Below are 13,925 nucleotides of genomic sequence, written 5' to 3'. Positions count from 1 at the left end.
AAATAAATTCTTATTCAACTACATACTCGTACAATAAAATTGCCGATCATCGAGATCTGCACATAACAAGCCAACAACATTAACAATCTTATGCTGATCCTTATAGCCTAGGTTTTTAATAAGTATATAAAACTATAAAACTTTTCTCCAATCTCAATCACATGCGCAGCATACTCTTTTCAAGCTTATATCAAAATTTTAACAAATCCGATTAAAGTTTCGTGTTTCTACAAAAATAATTAATTACTAAATACGTGTAGAGCTTGATTTGTGTGTTGAGCATAAACCAAGTACACTTTATATATCTAAAGTCTACATATACGAATCGACTGGATAGCGTTCCGCTTCCTCGAGGATATGCCTGAAATCCCGCGGTTGAGCAGGCGTTCCTACGGGTCCAGTTTCCGGACGTGTGCGGATATTTCCGTTCATCATGTTGGTGGCATGTTTTCCACTGCCCCGATTCTTGAGGTGGCCATTCATCATGCTCACATGATGACTAATTGTTGGCACAGCGCCCGGCACATTCGTCTCCAGATCATGCAAAATGGCGTCTGTCTGCTCATTCCTTAACACATTGTTGCCCATCGGCGCCGAAACATCCGTGCCATCCGACTTTTGCAATAGCGCCTGTATGTGATTCCGTATGAGACGCTCGAATTCCCGCTGCACCGACGGACTGTCCGTATCTCCATCCACCTGTAAAGCAATCGACTGTTATATATCTCGGAATATCATTTTCATTTATGCGAATCCATTTACAATTTGCAGACGATTGCTTCCATCCAGCTGCTTGAGCATCGGAAGCGTTTGTTCGCGAAACAGCTCCAGCCGCCGTCGAAACGAGGACACCGTATCGTCAATGCGTCCTCGACCCAGCTGTAGCTTAGAACAGTCCAGCAAAATAATCGGTGGACGTTGTGTGTACTATCGGAAAAGTTTTTTCAATACTTCAAGTTTCGCTGATAAAACTTCAAGTTCTCTTCTCTTACCTTGTTCTCAAAATATTTAACTTGTTGCAAATTCCTCGGATAGCCATCTATGATGATGCCCGTCTTGTCCTTCAACTGCTTCAAGTTGCTTTCCAGCAGCTGATTCACGGACTTCTCGGGAGCCATTTCACCAGCGGCCAGAGCTTCCTTCACCGCATAGCTTTCGGTATTGGCACGAGGAGCCGAATCGGTTATGTTTCGGAGCAGACGACCAACGCTTAAAAAATTAAAAGCAATTTTTCATTCAGAACACACTGTATTGGAATGACAAAAACTAAATACTTAAGGTGTGCCAAATCAATCGCAATCGTACTCGTATATTAACAGGATAACGCAAATACTAACTATTTTTTTACAAAAGCTAATTAGTCAGAGCAATGTTGTAGAGAAGACTTTGTCATAAAACTAAATAATAAATAAAAATTGATATTTCTAGTTCTTGGTAAATAATCAGTAATAAAATAAATAATAAAATAAATTCATAAATAATTCTAAATGAAGGATATTGATATGATCCTCGTTCTCTCAAAGCTATTATAGGGGAATGATTTGTTCGCTTAAAAAAAAACAACATAATCATTATTTGCGGTCCCTGATTTCAACTAGAAATGGCATTGAAAGCTTTTGTAAAGTAATTCTCTATAATCCAAAGTTTGTAGTTCGCTGTATCATATAGCTTCCATATGTACCGATCCGTATAAAGAATAACGCTTATTATTATAATATCCAAGAAGAGGGGGTTTTAATTGTGGGACTGTTGGGGAAAAGGGGTACATTGGAGTCTCTCCTATTTACTAACACTCTGCCTTTATCTTCCCTTGGTGGACATACAAACGTTACTTTTACTCAAACATTGAACTCTCTTCATTAATTAATTAATATTAATAATATTAAGTATGTATATACGATAGGATGCGATGAATCTGCTTTAGGCCCTAATTCTGCTCACCTTATGTGTGCCCAGCCCGGATTCAGGCCAACAGCCTTGAGGCACAGTGTCACCTTGTTGCTGCCGGGGCCACCGATCACCCAGATAATGGGTGGCACAGTTCTTTCGGCGTCCGCATCCATGCTGGTCCCTGCGTGGCTAAGTGTTGGCTGTTGTGTGATCACCACTCCGCTGTCGTCGTCGGCGCTGGCCGCCACACTTCTGCTGACCATGCCGCCGGCGGATTGGACGGCTGCCGCTGCATTGGATGCTATATGGGCTATCACAGCATTGGGGACATTTCGATCCCCTGCAATCGCCGTTGTGGTGGTGGTGGTTGCTGGTCGCGCCGGAATCGCTTCTGCAATTTGATGTTGATGCGCTTGGGCTTGAGCTTGAGCATGACTGGAGGCGGTGTCTACGCTAACAATAGTGCCGGGTATACCATGCATTCCCATACCTGTAACTCCATTTAGCATGGCCTCTTGGTTCTCGAGCGTGCTTAGTATATCGAGAACGGCGGTGCGAAAATCTTTGTACACCTCTGTGGGTGCGCGTTCACCATTAACCTGTCGAAGAGCAACAAAAATAATATTAGAAATTCTGTTCATGGCAATCGAGATACGGCAATTCATTTCTACATACGGCCAATAGCATATCGCTCTGATCGAAGTAATCAGCGACTGGCATCACATTTTTAAAGAAATTTTCCAATTCCATTTTGGCTAAGGAGAGTACAACATGCCCTAATTTGGCACCATAATCGATTTGCTTCTGCAGAACCGATTGTCGCCAGGATATGAGAATTACGCCGTTAACAACTTGTATCTGAAAAAGACAGCAGACAATTTGTGGTATTATAAGTAGAATATATTGTTTGCAATTACAAATTCTGTCTATACACAATTTCAAAACTTTATTTCAAAACAAATAATGCTGATCTCTAATATTTGGTAGTATCCCTTGACAAAGGAATGCAACAATTATAAAGTAATGTAGTATATTTCAAATTATAGCTGACGAAAAGGCTCTAAAGCATTTATTAAAAGGCAGCTATTAAACGACAAATACTTATTTCAAAACAAGAAGAGTATGGACATTAGTTCCAGCCCCCACTAGGCCAAAAGCCATTTTAAGAAAGATCATTGAAAGGTGATAATAATACTTACAAGTATAATACAATAGTTGAACTTGGAAGATATTGTTAACAATATAATTTAAGTATTTATTTAAGTAAAGAAGTTGGGCATTAGTTCTAGCCCCTACTAGCCATTATAAGAAAGATCAGGTGATAATAATATAAATAAAATAGTTGAACTTGGAAATTATAGTTAAAAGTATAATTTAAGAAACTGTTTAACTAAATTAGTTTCTTATTAAAAACAGTTCTTATTTTTGCACTTCGCAGCAATTTCAACTATGATTTTTTTTCAACAAAACACTATTAAACAGACGGGTTTTTGATGATGTAAAGAATATTTAAATATTTACAAGTATGAAGGTATAGATGCTGATTTTAATAGTTGATTTTCTTTAAAAAGGAAAAAAAATCAAATAGCGGTGTAGCAGATCCTCCAAAGTATAAATCATATTATTATTATTGGAAATCTTCATACATTTTAGTTACCAACTAAATAATGTAATTTTGGATAGCTTTTCAGAATAGGATACTCTAGCATTGGACTCGTTTTTATTATTTTTACTCGATCACAATGGGTATTTTGAAATTAAAAAAAAATTTTTTAATACAAATTTATTTTTTTCCCCCTTTTTTTATGTTATAAGTTTTCTCTTTCTTTGTTATATAAAATGACAGTATCATTTGCTATTAATTTTAAATAAGTAAATAAATAAAACGAATCTACAATATTTAAAAAACTCATAAATGTAAAGCAAAGTTCTATGTTTGAACTTCAAGTCTCAACTATTTCATTATTTACGTTTTAATATTTAATTGCTTTTCAAACAAATACGTTTTATTAATAATAATAAAATTAGGTGTATTATTATTAATAAAACGTATTTGTTTGAGAAGCAACAACGTAGTGCTAGGCCAATTGTCTATATACACAACAAATTTTTAAAAATTTTCGTGCATTACTGATTTTTCCAAATATATAAACCTGCTAGACATTGTATTATATGTTTACCGGGATTTTTTGGGAATCATAAGTCTTTAGCGTTCAAGTCAAAATACTATATAAATAAATCAATTACAGCAGTGATTTCGAAGATTGTTTTGTGTCTATAATTGTGGCAAGTCATAACCAAAATCCAATTCAATATTTTCATTCATCAATAAAGCTCTCCCCATACTGTATAAATAATTGAAGCGCTCCAACCTTATTGGCAGGCCTAACCATATTGAATGATTCAGAGGAGTACTTAGGCACTGTCCCCACTTCTTCTTTTTTTTTTTTTTTTTGATTAAAATGCGGAGAAGCGAGGCCCTCTTTGGATTTGTGGACCAGGCACATCAAATTAGGTTATGCGTGTTGGGCGGGAATTATGTGTGGTTAAGTTTTAATTTATGGGAATTACGACGAAGCAAACAAGCTGACGTCCCATTTGTATTTGACAGTTAATTAGTTCAAATAATTGAACAATAATTTCTTGTGTAAATAGAAGCAGAGCAATGGAAGAATTTCATAATAAATATCGCGTCAGTACGTGTGGTTGAGGCTAACTGCCCAGGCTCGAGGCAATCAAACGTAAGCGGTCAAGGACAATTGTTGACAAAATTAGCTTTTACTGATGTACGAGTATGTATGTGTGTGTGTATACTATATAAGTATATACAATTGTTGTATTTGGTGTGTTTGTGTTCCCCTGTCAATTACCTTCTCTGAATACTCGACGACGTCGCGCATGGAACGTGGATATCCCGATATAAGGTATGCTTTGGCAGCTGGAGCCATTTTCATTTCCAACATCAACACCTCGGTCACCGTTTTCGATGATAATTGCGAAAAGTCTTGCATATCTGTGGATGGCACAATTGCGTTAACAACAACAGTTAACAGTCCCCGATCTGCTTCTCCCGCCTACCATTTCCCATTGCATATTGCTGGAGCAGATCCATCATATTGATGTGCGTTATGCCGCGTCGCTCCTGCATGAAGGTGTCGCAATGGGTTACCTTGCCACTACCTGGTCCCCCTAAAACAAATATCACTGGCACTTTGGGTGGATCGAATTTGATTTTTCCAGCATTTTGTATATCGATAGCGGCTATATTTCCAGAGCCCATGCGTCCGTTTCCATCGACAGCCGCCGTCGTACCGTTTGGCCCATTTTGGCCATTCCGTGTACGATTCCAATCGTTGCCTGGTTCGCCGGTATCTTGTGCCGCGCTGGCATCTGAAAAAATTACACAAGAATAATTTAATAACCAAATACGGGAATACTATGCACATCTATGTACAGTCCAACAACCAATGCCACTTAACAAACACTATTTGACAGCCAATTAGGGACGAAATACTAATAACCCTTATCAGACCCTTATTGTAACTACCTGAGAGCAACAGTTGCAACTAACGTAGTTGGCATAAGTATGTTGACATAGTCAGGTATGTTAGGGCTAGAATTCTTGTGCATTCAATACACTATCTACTGTTGTTTATTCATTTGTTGTTCGTATTTGTTGCTTTTCGAAGCTAAATTTATTATTGTTTTGTTGTTACTCAAAAAATTGTTGACCCCAATGCCAATTGCATCGCCAATTACAACACAATTGCTTTTTAATTGAGACCCGTAAGCTTATTTTCATGTACTTATAACCCGTTTAATATATGCATCCCAACTTCAAGCTTATGGTTGAACCCAAGTATACAACTGACTCTCATTACACCGACATTCTATCGTAATTGTTCCCTTGCTCTTCATAAATTTATATACTATAATTCATTACTTATTGTATTCGTATATTCGAGAAAAATGTCATTGCAGCACGAACTCTATACAACTGTGGATGAAATAATAACAAATCTAATTTAAATGTGTTTTACATTCTTGTTGTACAATTAATTATATTTAAAACTTTCTTTATTTATTCATTAAGTTAAAAAGCATTGAACATGTTCTTTATTTGCTTCCTGGTTTCTTTTCTGCATTAAAAAGCTGTTTTTATATCAAAGTTTCAAAATACTTATACTTGTTGTGTATTTGCAAAATTAAAAGTTTGCTTAATTCGTAGCTTATCTAAAAACTTTCTATAAACAACTAAACATTTACTTCTTGAACACGACAACTTGACCCGAAAATAGCCTAAAAAAAATAGCATCTCACTAGCGATTTTTTTCTTTTGCATTTCTTTCTAAACAATTCCGTCTGTCTGTATGAACTCCTCCATTTTGAAATCTGATGAGGCCATATTGACCAAACTTGGTATGTAGACTCTTCTGATGGTCGTTTATGTATCTATCCCTTGTGTTTGTTGTCTAAGAACCAACAACCATTAATAAACAATAAATATGAGATTGGTGATTGAAACTATTTCTACCAAATACATATATTTTATCAAAATAATCATGTGATATTTTTTGGCTGAGATTGAATGTCCTTGAATAACTTATCGTGTCCAATTTGACAAATTTAATAGGTAGTTTTAAAAAAATTAATAATAATATAATTAATATAGTATTTTATGGTATCTTTAAAGCAATCTACATTCCTATATTATTGATTCATAATTCATAAAATTAACCATTATGTTATGAGAAAGGTGAGCCGCATTTATCCGAATTGTATCTCTGAGTGGGCAAAAATCTTAATGCATTTTGATTTTCCTGAACCATAAGGCAATATTCTAAATACACATTAAGTGATATTTTAGAGAAATAATTGGATATGTGCTCAGTGAGTTTCTTGCTTTATTAATTGAAACAAATTTTATTTTCTACCCATTTTGTTTTATTGCAAAATAGATTTGTTTTCTCTAGGCCTAGTAGCATGCACTTGACTTGAACCCTTTACACCCATGATGTCTGATTTGTCAGAGTACATGTTGCATGCAGTGTACTATTTTGCCAGCAACAACAAAAACGGAAACCGGATGTGTTGGCAACTTAGCAAAACATGGCGAACTGTATGGCCAGGCGCAGAGCAACTGCCTTACGTGTTGAAGGACATTACTGCAGGAATGCGGGCGGAAGTCATTTGTGGCCAAAGGGAATTGGCCAACTTTGCTGCTGTTGTTGTTGTTGCTGGTGGTGGTGGTGCTGGTGGTGCTGCCGGGGATGGCGTGTTTTTCCGTTACGCCCCGCAACGCATGTAAGGAAAACAAATTGCTGCCCATATATCATTAAGCCGCACATTTCACAATTATTTAATTGCCGGCCATTGAATGCAGAAATCCAGGCATTACGTCATCAGCGACAAATCTCATTCATGCCGCCGGTGAATGGGAAATCAGCTGGCCCACTACTTGCAAGGTTCGTCCTCCCTCCACCCCACTCAGTCCGCAACTCACGTGCTTACGCCGCTTTTTGCGCATTTTCCAGTATTTGTCCGGAGTTCCCTCCGATTTCCCTTCCCTCCCCGCTGTCCCTAGCAGGTTTATTGATTTTCCTGCAGTTTTACTTAATTGACATGTTGTTTTGTTATTGTTGCTATCTCTTTTTTGTCTTTTATGACAACGGAGCGTAGTTCTTACATTTATCCGTGCGTTCCGTGTGGCTCAGGGGAGTGGGCGTATTAGTTTTTACCCGTAGTGGTCAACGCACATGTCCAAGGACCTGACTGGCCGACTGGCCGCTTAAAGTTAAAACAAATGTGGGTGAGGCCCAAGGTCCTTTGAACAGGAAACTGATTACAATTGGAGGCGGTAATTGAGCAAAGCTTATAAAATAATCATCAGAAAGAATATATACTTATATGTATATGGGTAGTACTATTATAAAATGTATTTATTATTCATTTAACGAAGGTCAAATAATTGGATACTTGAACCATTAATGCACATAATGTCGCTTCGTGGACAGCACATAAGTGGCAATAAACTTTAATTTGGCCTTGCTTGTGCCCTAAAATATTGATGGTTCAGTACAGATATATAGTCCGGTTTTCAATTGCACCTTTACTGCAACCTTTCAACTTGTTTAGAGTAATTATATAGAGAAATGGAACTAAGAGTCATTTTTAAAAATGTCTAGAAAACCACTGCAGTTATTGGTTACAATTATAAGATATTTAAAGGGGTTCCACCCTATAAGGATATAAGGTGAGCACCGAATAAATACTTATTATACAAACGTATTGTTTTCAAATATTTATGTAAAACATAGTTATAACATATTTATTCAAAAATAATTGCTATACAAATAGCTATTTAGAGTAATTATATGGAAAAACTAAGTAATAAAAAACTAAGAGTCATTTTTAAAAATGTCTAGAAAACCACTGCAGTTCTTGGCAACAATTATATATATACTTGTATTATATACAATATTATATTTAAATTGGGAAGAACGATATAAGGTGAGCAACGAATAAATATCTTACAAACGTATTGTTTTCACATAAAATATAAAAATGTAAAATATATTCTAACATATTTATTCAAAAAGAATGGCTATTCAAATAGCTTCGAAAACATCGCTTCGATTTCAATATTAGAAATAATACGTTTAAAGTTAAGAACCATAAATAAATATTGTTCCATAGAATGGAATACCAATGCCAAATAAATGGCGGGTTTCAAAAGGCGTTTCGAATTTAAAATCCATATGTTGGTTTCGAAGACTATTACGAGTATTGTAAAGTTTTGTTATTAAACGGCACGCAAAACTGCTATAAAATTGATTCGAATGTTGGAGCCACACTTATAGGAACAGCAATTTTTCAAGATTTCGTAAAAGTCAATTATTATTTTGACTCAAACTTGCTTAACTTTTTTTTAAATTGTTTACTCAAAACAGCATGCTTTAGGAATTGCTAAAATATCCTACAATATGTATGTTTGGAAAAGTAATTTTGAATAAAGTATCCAACTGTATATAGAACTAGTTCGATAAACCTTTCCGCGACCCTCTAAACAGGAAACTTTATCAAAAGAATTGTGCAAAAGCTGGAAAATATGGAAACAAAAGCTAGAAACAACATGTCAGCTTCTCGATGGAACTGTAGGTTTTTAGAAAAGTTTTTTTCATCTCGGCAGATATGTTTCAATTCTCATACATTTTATCAACTATGTGGGTTTTTTTTGTGTTGTTCTTTGTCTGATTCTCGATGGAACAGTAGGATTTAGAAATGTTTTCTTCATCTTTGCAAAGATTTTCAACTCTCAAACATTTCATCAACTATGTGTTTTCTTTTTTGGTTCTTTGTCGGAATATCATTGAAAAACACTAGGTTATAGAAAAATCTTCTTTCTGTCTGCAAAGATGTTTCAAGACTCGCACATTTCATAATTTTCCTTTTTTTCTTTTAAGGTCCTACAAAATATATTTGGAGCCGGCAAGCACAGCCCATTAATGGGGTAAGTTGTAAGCCAAAAAAACAAACAAACTCTTTTATCAACTGCTCATAATACTTGTATGTTAGCTGTTGAATTTAACAAATAATTTAAACTGTTTTGTGCGCTCTCATATTGCTAATTAACTGCTGATTGACCATCTCATTTTGTATTGGATAATTTGGGAGTAAACTCGTATTACCCATTTACTCACCTGTGTCTAAACAAATACCCATTATCCATTCGGTGGCCAGTATAGCAGAATTTTTGCTATGGCGTTTTCCTTTCTACACTCGCCGCACTTTCAACTAAAATTGGTTTATTGGTCGCTTATTTTCTAACAATAATTATTTGTGGTGTTTTCAATTGAATTCAATAATACTACAATTTGTTATAACTGCTTTGGAGCCATTTTCACATTCCTTCACCACAAGTTGTTGCAACTCCAGGAAAAACACATGCGCATAAGATACAAATGTCTACTATGTACTCGTACTTTCGTATCTCTGGGTTACATTTATTTTTATAAACATGACACACACACACACACAGATGTACGTACACACACGCACACACACTGCATGCCTACATAGCGACCAGCTCTGATTTATGCAGCTTATAGTATTTCTAATAAATAGAATAGAGCATTCACGTTCGGCTCCTCGAGCGTCCGAAACGAAACTGAGTTTCAAAAATGACAAATGGTTCGCTTTTTACATTAGAAGCCGAGAAGGCGAGTGCTCGCGTTTTCCAATTAATGCATATTTTATGATTTCCAACCATTTTCCACCTGCAATTGCCAGTGTGTGTGTGTGTGTGTGTATGTATGCGAGTGTATTAGTGTGTGTGTAGGCGGACATTTGTGTGGCTAGTGGTGGTGGTTTGTTTTGCTTCGCCGGCAGTTTGTCAATGCCTCTCATAAGAGTTTCGAAATTCCACGGGATTTTGCGTGGCATGGAAAACTTTGACACACGCACCTAACCACTACACATATGCACACTCTCTCTCACACACACACACAGATACACACACACACACACATGGGTGCACGTGGTGGGCCCGTTGCTGGCCGCCAATTGTTTATGCGACCCAAACAAAATACTCGATCGACCACCCCGGCCAGTAGGTCCACATCGCTTTCAAAAACTGTTGTCACTGCCACAATGTTTTTGTTGTTGTTACTATATTCTTGCTGTCAGCTTAGTTGAGTCATTGTTGTTGTTGTTGTTCTTGGCAGCTTTATTGTAAAGAAATCCTTTGACTTGCAGCTGTTCCAGCAAAAACCGCCGTGCGGGCCACAAATTTAGAATCTAGCCTTCCGGACCTTCCCCTACCTGTTTCTTTACATCTTTTATTATTTTAATTAAATTTTATGTTTGATTTTTTATTTTTATTTCATCTCCATTTCCTTTTTTTAGGTTAAAAGATATTATTGTTTAGATATTATTTTTATTAGATATTATCGTATTTGTTAAGGAATTTTTTATTTCCCCACCGAATCAGTGATTCTCCTCTTTCTGTATTTAATTATATTGTTCTCTTTTATTTTTTTAATATTCCAATTTCATTTAATTGTTTTTATTTTTTATCTCTATTTCCTTTTTGTTAGGTTAATAGATATTATTGCTTAGATATTATTGTTATTGTTATTAGATATTATTGTATTTTCTATGGACTTTTTTATTTCACCACCGGATCAGTTGTTCTGCTCTTTTTACCTTTTAATTATATTGTTATATGTATTTTATTTTTTATATATTCCAATTTCATTTTAGTTGTTTTTTTATTTTTATTTCTTCATCCCTATTTCTTTTTTGTTGGGTTATTAGATATTATTTTAATTTTTATAGAATTTTTTATGCTTTAATTTTATAAAGCTTGTATCTATTGTATTTATCTATTGTATTTATATGTTGTACATCGACAGATTTGCTTGTTGATGTTGATGAAATAAATAAATAAAAATACAGGAAATGGCTAGTTGAAGCATTCGTATAAGAATGTTGTCTGTCTTTTCTATTCTATGTCTATTATTTTGAACCGTTTTCTTGCCATTTTTCCACTTTTCTGCACAAGGTGTAAAATAAAGGCATACTTAAAACGCATTATCCAATCATTTATTCGAATTATATTATCTGTCAACTATATCTCTGTAATGTTCTTAAGGCAACAAAGAAAAGCATTTGCCATGCATTTTAAAATGAAATTGTTTAGAAATTGTTTGTTTATCTATGATCACATCCTGGACTATGGTAGCCAGCGAACCTATCTGTCTGGTTCATGGCATTTCAAAACAGATTTCAGGCGCTTGATTACTTCTTGATTGCAATGCAATTGCACAATCATGGCGCACGTAGAACCCATCAGGCAGGTACAGGGCTAACAATCAAGTGAGTCGCTGATGACAAAGGAAATCGTGTGGCTTTCAATTAATATTTCAAACTCTTAATTACGGCTAATTACAACGTAGTTCTTTGTGTTTATGCCACGTTGACAGTTGACAGCTGTCCGCATTTCCAAAGCGTGCTCAATTAAAATTCTACTCTAAGTTTTTCTCCCCCCTCCCTGTATATTTGTTTTATTAAAAGTTGCTGAAGGTGAGAGGTGCCCGAGTTTTTCCAGCCCTTCCCCTCCCCTCGAAAACAGAAAAAGTGTTTAGACTCCGTAGCTCGGGGAAGTTTCGATATCGATCAAATGTCTTTTATCGATCCACACATAGATGCGAAGCTCAGCTTGTTTTTGTTGTTGTTGTTGTTGTAATAGTTATTAGGAGCTGTGACATGTCGTGTCGTGCGGCCGACGAGGACAACAAAGACTGACATTGACACTTGTACTCCAGCAATCCAGCAATCCACCAATCTGTGCGAGCTGTCATAGTATTAGTAATTGAATTTCCAGCTTATGCGTAATAATAATCCTTCGGCCTGTCCAATGACCACAGCCTTCAGCCCTGAATCGCTCTCTTGTTCGCTCACTCTGGTGCTCGTCATAGTTGTCCTCATTGTCTCTGGTTAACGGCCTTGGGTTCTTTACTCAGAGCTTTTTCGGCTGTTTATTAAACGCTCTTTGAAACGTAATTAATAGCCAACACACACACTCTCTAATATGGCGTATTTAACATGAGGCCAACAGTCTAGCTAGGTCAATTGATTCATAGAACTATGATGGGCTGAGCCCCGTGCCTGGGGTTAAACCAACTAAGAGGAGGGTTTGTGTGATTAATGCCATTTGACTAAATGTTTTCAAAAGTTCAAACACAAGAGTATATAGTATGTAGAGGTGTTGAAAGAGTAAGGACCTGCGTGAGCTGGTGGCCCAATTATGATGGACAGCTCATCTATTTGTTAGACTAGTTATACAAACATTACAAATTGCAGAAGAAAACTACTTAAACGACTATTTTTTAAATATTCGTTGAAGAAGTGATGTTCACTTTATTTGTTGTATTTTGAAATCAATTATGAGCCTATTAGCCTTTCAAAAATATTTATTCCAACGCTTTTCTTTATAAAAATTATTTATTATTCTTTATACAAGAAGTTTAAAGTACTGCACTGATCAAGAAAAACTTTTTAGCACCCGCTACTATGTATGTTTTGAATCACAAAAGTAAATTTGATTTCCTCGTTTCTTTGGAGGTTTGTTGATTTTTGTGACCAATTTTATTATAAGTAGGGAGGCTTTTAAGATCGCCAAGCCTTCTGAAATTTATACCCTGTTGCTATTTTTTAATATAATAATCTCTAAATTGAATTTCGAGTGTTTTGTCAATGTTAAATAATAAATAACAAAAGAAACTTATTTAAGGCCTTATTTGTACTTATACTTTCGATTCATTATTATTAGTGTTTTTATGGAATCAGAAAATGGAGCAATTCTTACAGTCTCTATAAAGGTATTGCTTAAATATTAATCCATTATAATTAGTATACTTGTGATAATTCGATTGATTTAAAAGCTGTTTTTCCTTTTTAAGGGCATCTACTAAATAGCTTATACTTTACAATTCTCAGCTTGAAGAAGGTAACTATTATATTTCTTTTTAAAAATTATTGGGCTTAACTTCGTTTTACTGTTATGTTATGTGAGTATTTTTAGGCTCCTATTTAAAATGATTAAATAATTTATTTCTTTGCATCTAATTTATTTAATTTATTGAATAGATTATATATTCGCTGAAAAGGGAAGGGCTCAGTAGGAGTAAAGTAAAAGACAATAGTCGCGGACCGCCGTGCGTCTGTTCGCTTTAGAGTTTTATTGGAGACTGACACTTTTGCTATACATATTCTTTATGCTTACATTCGTATGCAACAGTGACAGATAACTTGTAGATAACATAAGATTATTATCTGCTTATATTAACATGCGTGCATTGGTACTTATGTTTGTATTGATTTTCAACACCCTTCCTCAATGCAAACATGTTTTACAAAAATTTTCAAATCAAATTTAACAGCTTTGTAAAATGAACATGCTTCGCTTTAGGGAGATTTTTCGTTAAAATATCAGCTATCATTTCATTGGTTGATGTATACTGTAAAACAATTTG

General features: G+C 35.4%; 1 protein-coding gene across 2 annotated transcripts; it reads right to left on the bottom strand.

Moving 5' to 3' along the window:
- Positions 1-112: 112 nt before the first annotated feature.
- Positions 113-9,612, bottom strand: LOC115626508 (adenylate kinase isoenzyme 5). Of its 2 annotated transcripts, XM_030521896.1 has the most exons (9): positions 9,591-9,612; positions 4,969-5,280; positions 4,761-4,903; positions 2,566-2,748; positions 2,381-2,489; positions 1,942-2,230; positions 993-1,209; positions 763-927; positions 113-699 (listed from the first exon to the last, which is right to left on the bottom strand). In XM_030521896.1, the coding sequence occupies exons 1-9, from the start codon at positions 9,610-9,612 to the stop codon at positions 313-315; spliced, it is 1,827 nt and encodes a 608-aa protein (XP_030377756.1). In that variant the 3' UTR covers positions 113-312. The 2 variants fall into 2 exon arrangements, with proteins under 2 accessions (XP_030377756.1, XP_030377755.1); XM_030521895.1 differs by having other exon boundaries at positions 1,942-2,489.
- Positions 9,613-13,925: the final 4,313 nt, after the last annotated feature.

This window comes from Scaptodrosophila lebanonensis, unplaced genomic scaffold, assembly GCF_003285725.1.
Source record: "Scaptodrosophila lebanonensis strain 11010-0011.00,11010-0021.00 unplaced genomic scaffold, SlebRS2 tig00000085-arrow-pilon, whole genome shotgun sequence".
Taxonomy (NCBI): Eukaryota; Metazoa; Arthropoda; class Insecta; order Diptera; family Drosophilidae; genus Scaptodrosophila; species Scaptodrosophila lebanonensis.
This window is presented reverse-complemented; position numbering and strand designations above follow the sequence as displayed.

Excerpts from the sequence above, each read along its gene's own strand:
- LOC115626508 (XM_030521895.1), bottom strand. The coding sequence starts at position 9,612 with ATGGGTATTTGTTTAGACACAG. Across the intron at positions 2,749-4,760 it reads TCGTCGAGTATTCAGAGAAG|ATACAAGTTGTTAACGGCGT; the intron begins GTAATTGACAGG and ends TGTCTTTTTCAG. Across the intron at positions 928-992 it reads TTAAATATTTTGAGAACAAG|TACACACAACGTCCACCGAT; the intron begins GTAAGAGAAGAG and ends CTTTTCCGATAG.